General features: G+C 48.7%; 1 protein-coding gene across 1 annotated transcript; it reads left to right on the forward strand.

Moving 5' to 3' along the window:
- GAST (gastrin) lies at positions 1–5558 on the forward strand. The gene is made up of 3 exons (XM_055407844.2): positions 1–28; positions 4884–5099; positions 5242–5558. Exons 2-3 carry the CDS (start codon positions 4889–4891, stop codon positions 5343–5345), a joined length of 315 nt encoding a protein of 104 aa, XP_055263819.1. The 5' UTR covers positions 1–28; positions 4884–4888; the 3' UTR covers positions 5346–5558.
- The last annotated feature ends 6840 nt before the right edge of the window (positions 5559–12398 follow it).

Consider the following 12398-nt stretch of genomic DNA (forward strand, 5'->3'; position numbering starts at 1 on the left):
CCCACAGTTCTGCAGATCAGGAGTCCAGGTACAGCGTGGCCTGCTGGGCCAAAGCAAAGTGTCACCAGGGCTTCTTTCCTTTCTGGAGGGGCCAGGAATGAATCTGAGTTCAAGTTCATCTGAGTTGTTGGCCGAGTTCAATTCTTTACGGCTGTGGGGCTGAGGTCCCTGCTCCTTGCTGGAGGTCAGTGGGGACCACTTAGGTCCTTAAGGCCTCCTGCATCCCTCGTCTCATCCTCCCTCCGTCATCCAACCAGCAAGGGCTGGTCCTTCACACTCTTCAGCTTTTTTGCTTCATCCTTCAGCCACATCACGTCTGCTTCTAGCCTTTCTGCTTTTAAGGGCTTATCTGATTAAATGGGGTCTCTCCAATCATCCAGGATGAACTTCCTATTTTAAAGTCAGTAATCTGAATCACATGTGCAATGTCTCTTTTGCCACATCTTCTCAGGTCCCAGAGATTGGGGTGTGGGCCTCTTTAGGAAACCATCATTCTACCCACCACATCCCCACTGGGAGGAGAAAGATCCCAGCACTAGGAAGATAGAGACCTGAGTTTCAGGCCCAGCTTTCCTTGATCGGTCGCGTAAACTCAGGACAGGGATTTCTTCACTTGTCTGAGCCTCAGTTTCTTGATCTGTAGAATGGGGACATGCTCACACTTATATCTGAGGATTGTGGAGAAGAGCAACTACGTTCATTCTTGCAGAGGATTTACTGCCTGCACTCTGCACGGTTGTTACAGTGAGGACAGGGGAGGGTGCTGGGCCCCAGGTTCTGGGACCCGCTCTTCAACTTGGTAGACCCAGAAATTGGATTTTCTGGTGTTACAGAGCCAGGATTCCACATCTGACCTCACCAATTCCAAAGCCCTCTGTACACCAGTGGGTGCCAGCCTCGGAGAGGCCCAGCCTCCACAGCCTCCCTCCCTGCCTCCTTTCAATAGGAACTCAGGGCAGGCATCCCTCTGAGCAATGGCAAGCAGGAGGGAAAACCCTGCATTCAAAGACAATGTTTTTTAGGGAATGACTTTCTTCAGTCCTTGGAAGGGAAGAAGCTACCCTGTGTATGCAAGATCTTGTCACATTCGCCCTTCACTGCAGCCATGTTAGATAGGAATGAGTGATAACCACTTCACAGATGAGGCTAACTGAGGCCAGAGAGGGGAGAAGATGCAAACAGACTAGATGCCCACATGGTTCTATGTCCTGTGGTTTAGGTATATCTTCTTCAAGACTCCTCTCCAAGTTACTTCCTTCATTTCCAGGGGGAGAAAACAGCTCAGAGAGAGGGAGCCATCTGCCCAAAGCTGGAAGAAGGCAGTGCCAGGAAAGCCTTCCCTTTGCCACAGGACAAACTCCCCTTGTGAGGAGAACATGCAGTTTCTGTGATTGTGAGACCCCCGCATGCCCGTGAGCGCCCGCTGGCAGCAGCCCTCCACCATCGCCTGTTGAATGAGAGTACTGGCTTCTATTCTGTGCAGTGGCCACCCCTCCAGGCCAGAATACTGGAGTGGGTAGCCTTTCCCTTCTCCAGAGGATCTTCCCGACCCAGGGATCGAACTCAGGTCTACCCGCATTGAGGGAGGATTCTTTACCAACTGAGCCACAAGGGAAGCCCGTTGAATGAGAGTACTGGCTTCTATCTTGTGCAGTGGCCACCCCTCCAGCAACCAGCCTACAGAACAGCCAAGGGAGCATAACCCCCTCCTCAGCAGAAATCAAGTCTCAGTTCCTGTACAATCAGGGCTCTGATGAAAGCTTATAATTTCCCGTTACCATAGCAATGCGAACATCTCTATTCCCCTAGGATGTGAGCAGAGCTGCTCCCCACCCCACCTTCTCTCCCAAGTCCCCTCAAAGTCCCTTCCATCTCTGAGATTCTGTGATTCAATTAATTATCAACAATGCCTGCCCCGTTTTTGTCATTTTCGTGTACTCCATCTGCTGAGTCACTGAGTCCTGCTCCGGATGAGACTGGTTATTTATCAGAACATTTGGCTACCGGTTGCCATGGACACCTCACAGCTTGCTTCTTCCATCACCTATTCATTCTCAGAAAGACTGGCTGTGAGCGTGGGTACCATAGCCCCTTACACAGGACCCAAGGGACATCAAAACACCCCCAGACAGGGAGGGGGCCTGCTGACGCATGAACAAGAGCAAAATCTCTAGTCTCACCTGTGGAAAAATCAAACACAGCCTAGAGCTAGTTACATCCATCCAAACCAGGTCAATGCAGCAGTTTATCAAATAAGTCAACCAAACATACCATTCGATTTTCTGGCTTACTGGCAAACCCTTTAGTCTGTTTGTTAACCACTTTAAGATGTATTTTCATATTGAAAGGTGCAGATGAATATCTCACTTTGAAAACAAAATGAGGGAGGGAGCCTGGAAGTGTCGGAGCCTCAGGGAACTGGCCGGGGGCAGGGTGGGGGTAGGAAGGAGTAGGGGAGGAGGGGCAGACTTGAGAGATGATGGGGAGCCCCAAGCTAAATCCAGCTCAGTGCAGAGAGCATCAAGGGCATGGGAGGGGGGACACTCAGGATTTTCCAGGTAAATCAGGGGAAGGGGCTTCAGAGGCAACCAGGATGCAGCCACCAGGCAGAGGGAGCCATCAGCCCACGGCCCATTGCTCCTGATAACTGTGACACATCCTGTTTGCAGAGCCTGACAGAGGGGACAGGGGATCAATACCTCACTCCACACTCACACACTCCCTGTTCTTCAAACACGCTCTCCCTGAATCTAAGGTCATTTGGTTCATGTAAATGGGATGTGGTCCAAGGGATGATCAACAGGTGTCTAACCCTAAGGACACGGCAGGGGACTCTACCCCTGACCCCAGGGAGTCTGTCTCCCACCTGCCCTCATGTCCAGCTGAAAAACTTGCCCCCACCCTGCTCCTACCCTTCACCATGAAGGTCAACTCCCCTTCTCTTCCCCCACATCCGGATGACTGATTGAGGACAGGGTGGGGCGGGGGTAAGGTACCTGTGCCCACCCCTATTCCTCTGCAGTGCGGAGCCTCCCCTCCTGAAGGAGGAGGGTTTGGGAGGGGCCTTGAGGGATTATAAATCAGGGTTGGAACACCCAGCAGAGCAGAGGAGTGAGGCTCCAGGCCAACAGCAGCGTCACCCACCTCCCAGCTCCACAGGTGAGAGCACCCAGGAAGGGAGGGAGAGGCTGGGACGAGGGTTGATGGGACCCCTACCCTCATTAAGTTACCAGGCTCACGTCTCAGTGTCTCCAGGGCTGCGACACTTCCATTAGCCCAGAGCTGGGTTAGGTCTCAGCTCTAGGATCTACCCTGGCATCCCAACCCTTGCCTTCGAGCTGTCCCACTCCCTCAGCCAGGGCCCTGCCCTGACTCTCTGACTCCATGCTCACCCCAGTCCTGAGGGGTTAGGATGAAGGCTATCCTCCCATCTCTCAGGTAAGAAAACTGAGGCCCAGAAGGAGATGTGACTTGCCCAAAGTCATACAAATTGGACAGGATTGGAACTGGAACTCATCTCAAGCTCTTTCATAGACCAGCACTGCCTCATGGAACTTTCCACGATGGTGGTAATGTTCCATAGCCTCACTGTGAGGTACAGTACTAGCCAGCCACATGTGCACTAGAAATATGGCTAATGTGTGAGGGAGGAATTTTTTTAATATTTATTTTCATTTATTTATTTGACTGCCCCAGGTCTTAGTTGAGGCATGCAAACTTTTAGTTCCAGGATATGAGATCTAATTCCCTGACCAGGGATCAAACTTGGGCCCAGTGCATTGTGAAATCAGAGTTATAGGCACTGGACCACCAGGGAAGTCCCAGGAAATTTTTAATTTTGTATTAATTTAAATGTAAAGAGCCACGTGTGCCTGGAGGCTGCCATATTGGACAGCATTGCTCTAGAGCATGGATTTTTCAACTTCATTTCTTTAGCAGAAGAACCCTTTCTCTCCCAAAGGAAATTTAACAGAGAAAACAGATGAAAGAAGTATTTCATGTATACAAATGTGTTCTCTGAAGGCAATATTTTTATCATTTGCTTTCAGTAAAGCCAATCAGAACAATGAGGCTGAAAGAACATGAAACTGTTGAATCCTCAGAATAGAATTTTAGATTTGTTTGAGCACCCATTTTATTTTCGTATTCTAGTTTTCCCAAACTTGGCTCACCTTGACACAGAGCTACAAATGGTGACAGTTTCAGGGTCTTTTTTTTCAACTGGTAGATTGTAATCACAGGAGACGTGCATGCTAAGTCACTTTGGTCGTGTCCGACTTTTTGCGACCCCATGGACTGTAGACCACCAGGCTCCTCTGACCATGGGGGTTCTCCAGGCAAGAATACTGGAGTGGGTAGCCGTGCTCTCCTTCCTGACCCAGGGACAGAACCCGTGTCTCTTATGTCTCCTGCATTGGCAGGTGAGATCTTTACCACTAGCATCACCTGGAAAGAATCAGAGGATAGTCTTTAGTTAAGTGAAAATGGCAGGAGAAACTTTCCTACCACAGTGTGACCCCCCCATGCGGTGAAGTTGCTCTGGGCTTCAAAGAGATGCAGCGTGCTGCTGCGTGTGTATATCCCATCCATATTACTATTTAAAAGGTCACTTAAATCACAAGACTTAAACATTATAGAGCTACTCACACAGCCTCAAATTCTACAGAACAGTTTGGAAAGACTTGCTCTGAGTTATAAATTCTTTGCCTTTAAAAAAGGCAAAGTTTGAGACTGGAGGATCAGGGGAGGAGATGGTAGGACCAGGAGGAACAGTCCACAAGCCCATGCAGAACTGCCGACCTGTCAGCAGGGAGGAGGGTCCACCCTGCCTCTGGGCGCCTGGACAGCCCCACCTTTCAGCTCAGTCCCTCTCTCCTGTGCAGACAAGATGCAGCGACTGTGTGCACATGCGCTGATCCTGGTGCTGGCTCTGGCCGCCTTCTGCGAAGCTTCCTGGAAGCCCCACTCCCAGCTGCAAGACGCGCCCATCGCTCCAGGGGCCAACAGGGGCCAGGAGCCACTCAGGATGGACCGGTTGGGCCCAGCCTCGCACCCCCGGAGGCAGCTGGGGCTTCACAATCTGCCACACGTGGTCGCAGGTAGGAGCTGCTGACAATCATCCCTGCTTGCCTCGCCCTGCCTGGTTTGGCCAAGGCACCCCCCAGGCTGGCCCCAGATGGTCTCCAAAGCCCAGATGTCCTTTCCCCCATCCTTACCTCCTCTCCCACCTCCGACCCTCAGACCTGTCCAAGAAGCAGGGGCCATGGGTGGAGGAAGAGGAAGCAGCTTATGGATGGATGGACTTCGGCCGCCGCAGTGCTGAGGAAGGGGACCAACATCCCTGAGAACCGAGCTTTGGAGCCCAGTCACCTCCCAGCCCAGCCCAGCCCCATGAAACACACATCAAAATAAACTAGCTTCCAATGGATCAAGTTGTGTCAAGTGTCACAGGGCAGGGGATGCAGGTTGGGGCAGGGCTGAGCTGGGAAAGAGGGTTGAGTACTACTCCAGGGGCAAAGACCATGGCTACATCTCCTCCATGTCCCCAGAGCCTAATGTGGAACAAGACTCTATAGTGCAGGGTCTTCCCTGGTGGTCCAGTGGTTAAGACTCCGTGCTTCCAGTGCAAGAGAGATGTGGGTTCAGTCCCTGGTTGGGGAACTAATATTCCACATGCCACACAGCCCCCCAAAAAAATACTCTATATTGTGTTTGGGAGAATAGACAGCAGTGTCACAATCAGAGTGAGCTTTCTAAAAGAGAAATCAAATCACACCACTCCAGTCAACCCTCCAGTGCTTCCCAATGCAATTAGAATACAACCTAGGCTCGTTGGGACTTCCCCGGCAGTCCTGTGGTTAAGACTCTGCGCTTCCACTGCAGGGGACACAAATTCAATCCTGGGTTGGGGAACTAAGATCCTGTATGCTGAGTGGTCCAGCCAAAACAAGAAACCTAGGCTCCTTGGCAAAGCCTTCAGATCTAGACCTGCAGTCTTCATCCCCCTCATGGATGCCAAATTTCCTTCCTCCCGCCTCTTCCTTTCTGCTACTCAAACACATCATGCTGTCTCCTGCTCCGAACCTTTGCCCTCGTTGTTCCCTGTGCCTGGAATGCTTTTCCCTGGGCATAAACATGCCTGGCTCCTCTTTTTCTCCTGGGTCTTGAAAGGCCTTTTCCCGAGAGGCTTGCCCTTTCTGCTCCTCACCCTTCACACGCAGCCGCCAGTAGTCTCGAATCATAGCATAGTATTGTCTGTGGAGCGCACAATCTGAAGCTGTTTTGTTTGCCAGTTTATTGTCTGCCTCCTCAGTTAGAAGGGAAACTCTGTAAGGGTGGGGACCATATGTCCTTCTTCCTTGCTGTATCCCAGTGCCAGAACAGGAGGTACCCCATAAATATTTATCACATGGATAGGCAAGCGGCTGGCACACACACTTGGCATTTCACCCATATTCCCTTACTGCTCTTATGCCTGTCACAGCATCCTGCCATAGGCACTTGCTACTCTCCACCTGAGGGTTTTGGCAATGTAAAGCAGCCTGGAAACTCTAGGGAGTTAGTGCCTCTGGAAGCATCTCTCAGTCAATGACAGATTGAAAGTTGGAGGATAAATACCCCACCTCTGGAACTTCACTGACAGTCCAGCGGTTAAGACTTTACCTTCCTGTGTAAGGTTACAGGTTCAGTCCCTGGTGGGGGAGCTAGGATCCCACATGATTTGTGGCCAAGAAACCAAAACAGTGGCAATATTGTAACAAATTCAATAAAGACTTCAAAAATGGTCCACATCAAAAAAAAAAAAATCTTTAAAAAGAAATGCCCCAACTCCCTCACCCCTGGGGTGGTTAATTCTGAAATGTATGCTACTCTGTCTTGGAGAGATCCTCAGCAGGACTCAGATATAGTTACCCGTAACAGTAACCTGATCAGCAATGTCCTTTCTTGGCACCCTTCCCTTCCCTATCTCATATCCTCAGGCTGCTCCTGGTGTTTCTTGAGATCACCACTCAAATAAACTACTTGCTCTCAAATCCTTATCTCCCAGTCTGCATCTGGGGGGACTCATCCCAAAACAGTGGGTACTAGGGGAGTTGTGGGAAGCAAACCCTTGTGATGGGATCCTGAGATTGGGTCCTGCACCAGTCAGACTCTATTGCTGTGTTAAGTGGGGAGCTCATAATTCCTGAAACATCACAGTCATCTGTGGATTTTCTCATCTTAAATCATAACTCCATTCTAGTGAACCTGCCTCTCTGAGCCTTTTGACTCCTTTCTCAATACTCTGCTGAGGCAATTCAGGAGTCTTCAACTCAATTGCTGTAGACTGTTGTTTTGTCTGAGCTTCAAGGAGTCATTCCCAGTGAGGCATTAGGCTTCAAGTGTCTTTGCCAGGAAATTAAATCCTGAGTCATAAGAGAGCACCCTTGATGCTTATATCAATAAACTCTCCCCTGGGAATCCCCTGGTGATCCAGTGGTCAAGACATGGTGCTTTCACTGCTGTGGTCCAGGTTCGATCCCTGGTGGGGGAACTAAGATCCCACAAGCCACATGGCACAGCCAAAATAAAGTAAAATAAACTTTCCCCTGGTGGCTCAGATGGTAAAGAATCTGCCTGTAATTCAGGAGACCCGGGTTGGATCCCTGGATTGGGAATTTCCCCTGGAGAAGAAAATGGCAACCCACTCCAGTATTCTTGCCTGGGAAATCCCATGGACAGGGGAACCTGGCAGGCTACAGTCCATGGGGTCACAAAGAGTCAGACACAACTGAGCAACTAACACTTCCATACTCCCCTAGCCAATCATTCTACCTTTCTGCAGTTCATCCTCCTGGATCCACCAGCCTCAACAACCCACTCCATGCATGTTGTCCCGGCTCCTGCTGGTACACATTTTTCAGGTTATTCAGGCCCTGCAGCATTGGGGGGCGAACAATCCCTTTCTTCTGTTACGTGAGGCAGTACTTCTCCACACGCTAGGACCTGAGGTTAGCTTTTGACTTAGAAGCCCTTAAGGGAGGCAGGTGCAAAACTCAAGCATCACCATCGTAGGAGGCATCGGCCTCAAGGAAGCCTTTGCACTCTCCAGGTAAAGGTAAGCTGCTCCCTGCTCCCGTTTAACAAGATAGAGGTCCTTCTTCCAGGCCAGAGGATTCCTGGAAACCTGGATTTCAAGATTCTTTTACTTTTTTATTTAATTGAAGTATTGTTTATTGATACTGTTGTGTTCACTTCTGGTGCACAGCAAAATTATTCAATTATACACATGTACACATATCCTTTTCCATTATGGTTTATTACAAGATATTGAATATACTTCCCTGTGCTATCCAGGCCCTTGTTATTTATATATGTTTTATATAGTAGATGGTGTACTGGTAAAGAAGCTGCCTGCCAATGCAGGAGACACAAGAGACATGGGTTCCACCCCTGGGTCGGGAAGATCTCTTAGAATAAGGGAAATGACAATGCACCCCAGTATTCTTGCCTAGGAAATTCCATGGACAGAGGAGCCTGGCGGGCACAGTCCATGGGGTTGCAAAGAGTTGGACAGGACTGAGCACACACACGCACACACAGACAGTGTGTATCTGCTAGTCCCAAACTCCTAATTTATCCCAACCCTTTTCCCCTTTGATAACTGTAAGTTTTTTTTTTTTTAATGAGGTAGAGGATTTATTTATTTGGGCCTCACTGTGGAGCTTTCAGGATCCTAGTGGGGCTTGTGATCAGGGATCAAACCTGGGACATGGCACTGAAAGCGCTGAGTCCTAACCACTGGGAATTCCCCATAAGTTTGTTTTCTATGTCTGTGAGTCTGTTTCTATCTTGTAGATAGGTTCATTTGTGTCATATTTTAGATTCCACATGAAGTGATATCAGATGGCATTTGATTTTCTCTTTCTGACTTCTTTCACTTAATAATCTCTAGGTTCATCCACGTTGTTGCAGATGGCATTGTTTCGTTCCTTTTTATGGCTGAGTAATAGCCCATTGTATATACATATCACATATTCCTTATCCTTTCATCAGTTGATGGACATTTAGGTTGCTTCCCTGTCTTGGCTGTTGTAAATAGTGAAGCTATGAACACAGCATGTATCTTTCCAAATTAGAGTTTTCTCTTGATACATGCCAAGGAGTGGGATTGCTGGATCTTATGGTAACTCTATATTTAGCTTTTTAAGGAACCTCCAAAAGGTTGGAATTAAAGGTGCCATTAAGGCACTAACTTGGGGATATACCCTGGAGGCTGGGATGCAGAATGTACTTCGAATCAGAGGTTCTTAAACAGTGCTGTATCTCTGACAGCTAGAACACATGAAGCCAGGAACCAAGCAGAAAGTGGCCCCATGACCATCACTGCCAGGCAACCACCTCAGAAATTTGTACTTCCTCTCCCCAAGATTCTGGACACTTTGGACTAGAAATCCTGGTTCCTGGGGGGAGATGCTTCCATAAGGAAAAACAGTAAAGATTCTCCTAAATCTAAAGTTACAGGGGCTTACATTAAAAAGAATGAAATAATGGCATCTGCAGAAACATGGATGAACCTAGAGAGTCATGCTAAGTGAAGTAAGTTAGACAGAGAAGGAGAAATACCTTATGACATCCCTTATGTGTGTAATCTAAAAAGAAATTATGCAAATGAATTTACAAAACAGAAACAGACTCACCGACTTAGAGAAGGAGCTTATGGTTGTGTGGGGCTGCAGGGAGGAAAATGAGGGAAAGAGATAGTTAAGGAGTCTGGGATAGACATGTACACAACTGCTATATTTAAAATAGATAACCAGCAATGATCTACTGTATAGCACAGGGAACTCTGCTCAATGTTACGTGGCAAAGTGAATAGGAGGGGAGTTGGGGGGATAATGGATACATGTATATGTATGGTTGAGTTCCTGCTCTCGATGTTCACCTGAAACTATCACAACATTGTTAATTGGCTATACCCCAGTATAAGATAAAAAGGTTTTCAAAATAAATTAAAAAGTTACAGGGGCTTGGGAATTCCCTGGCAGCCCAGGGGTTAGAACTCCATACTTCCAAAACAGGAGGGCCCATGTTCAATCCCTGGTCAGAGAACGAAGATCCTGCAAGCTACACAGCACAACCAAAAACAGAAATAAAGAAAAAAAAATTAAAAATAAAGTTATAGGAATTTCCTGCATTTGGGACTCTTCATGCCATTAGACTATCAGGCAAAAGTCAATTACTAGAAAGGGTTACCGGCCCTGATTAACACAAGGAGCTAGCATCACTGCCTCATAGTGGGAGCAGGAAGGAGTATTTAGGGTCTGGCGCTCAGTGGGATTCACTGAGCTGTGTCTTGGGGCTTCCTGCCTGGTGAGAACCATAAACAGGCAGTTGCCCCAACAATAACCTGACCAGGGCCAATGACCTAGTGTTCAGACCTCTCAGGAATGAAGATGTAGATTACTTCAACCAGGAGAGCAACCTGGATCAGCTGAAGTGCCAGCCAAAGGAGAGGAAGGAGATGAGAAATATCATTTAGGGATTCACGATCAATTGCAGCACTGAGGACCACAGCTTATACCACTCATCTTCCAGATGTAATTCTTCTTTATAAGATACTGTGATCAGCCACCATCTTAAACAAGCAATGCCAGGCCAGAGCGAACTCACCATGGGACTTGAATGCATCTGAGAGGCACAAGATCTGGACTGTAGCAGACCCTGTCAGTTACCTGCCTGCACCCCTAGCACTTGCCATTCTAGCACACGCTGACCACGGTCGGTGACAAACACAGCTAGTCTCTGCCAGAGGGCTTTTCCCCAGCGCATGCGCTGAGAGACCAGAGCATCAGAGAGTTAACGCCTCCAGGAGCAGCCCTCAGCCAACGACGACGGAGTCTTGGTGGATACCTGCCCTAGCTTCCACGCCCCTAGGATGGGATAGCTGAAATGGGTTCTAGATTGGTGTGTTTCCAACTTTAATATGCATGTGCGTTACCTGAGGACCTCGTCAACATGCAGATTCTGACAATATAGGCGCGGGGTGGGACCCGAGATTCTGCATTTCTGATTAACTTCCAGGAGATGTTAATGACGCTGGTCCACAGACGACCCTCAAAGCTGCAACAGGCTGCTCTTCCTCCAGCGTTCCCCAGTATGACTGAGCCTCCATTTTTTTGGCAGCGCTGCACAGCCAGTGTGATTTTGGTTCCCAAAACAGGGATCGAACCCATGCCCCCTGCCGTGGAAGTTTGGAGTCTTAATCCCTGGACCACCAGGTAAGTACCATCGTTAGCTCTCTTCTGTTCTCAATTCCCTACTCTGCCCCAAGAGGGCTTCCTGGGATCATCTTCTAAATAAACAACTTGGTTTTTTTCTTCATGATTAAAATCCTTATTATCAATGCTCTGGAAACACCTTCACCGAAAATAAGAACATGACTAAACCTCTCTGAGAACTGAGCTGTTGCTTGCCAAAATGATAAACTCTAAACTGGAAATTGAACATTTCAAGCCAGACTCATTACCAAATTTCTGGGACTCTCTGATCTCACCTTGTTTTCTGCCCCTCTCTGCTTCCATGTTTGAGAATCCTGCCTTGGCAAGAATCAGTCCAACAGCCTCCTTTAATGGAATAAACGACTCGTTCTCACATGCTGTTCTGGGGGACCTCTACCTAAGACAGGGGTGACTCTCCTCGCTTCACCCTTCGTAGCTGGGCACCAGGGCAGGATCCCAGGAGCAGAAGGGATCGGGGAAGGAGGGCTGTCTAACTCAGGCTCTGGAGACCCAAGGGCTTGCGTTCAAAGCTCTACAAGCAGCTGTTTAACTTCTTTTAATTTGTATTTATTTTTGGCTGTGCTGAGTCCTCATTGCCACACAGGCTTTTCTCGAGTTGTGGCAATCAGGGGCTACTCTCTGGTTATGGTGCACAGGTTTCTCACTGCAGTGGCCTCTCCCGTTGCAGAGCATGGGCTCTAGGGCACATGGGCTTCAGCAGTTGCCGCTCCCAGGCTCTAGAGCACAGGCTCAACAGCTGTGGTGCACAGGCTTAATTGCCCCTCAGCATGTGAGATTTTCCCAGATCAGGGATCAAACCTGTGTCTCACACACTGGCAGCCAGATTTTTTAACCACTGAGCCACCAGGAAAGGCCCTGTTTGACCCTTGGGAGGGTAACTTTACCTGCCCGGACGTCAGCTTCATCACCTGACGATCATTTATCATATCACCTACGCCAGAGGATTTGTGGCTATAATTATGTATTTAATCAAAGCCCCCAGCACATCATTCAACACTACAGCCCATCCTCTCTCCACAGCTTTGCCCCACCAAAGTGCACACACACACGCATGCACAAGCACACACACCCATGTGCACTCCCTGGGAAAGACGGCAGAGGCTGGGCCAGGTGGCA

Source organism: Moschus berezovskii, chromosome 20 (assembly GCF_049115385.1).
Source record: "Moschus berezovskii isolate FMDL1 chromosome 20, NW_MosBer_1.0, whole genome shotgun sequence".
NCBI classification, from domain to species: Eukaryota; Metazoa; Chordata; class Mammalia; order Artiodactyla; family Moschidae; genus Moschus; species Moschus berezovskii.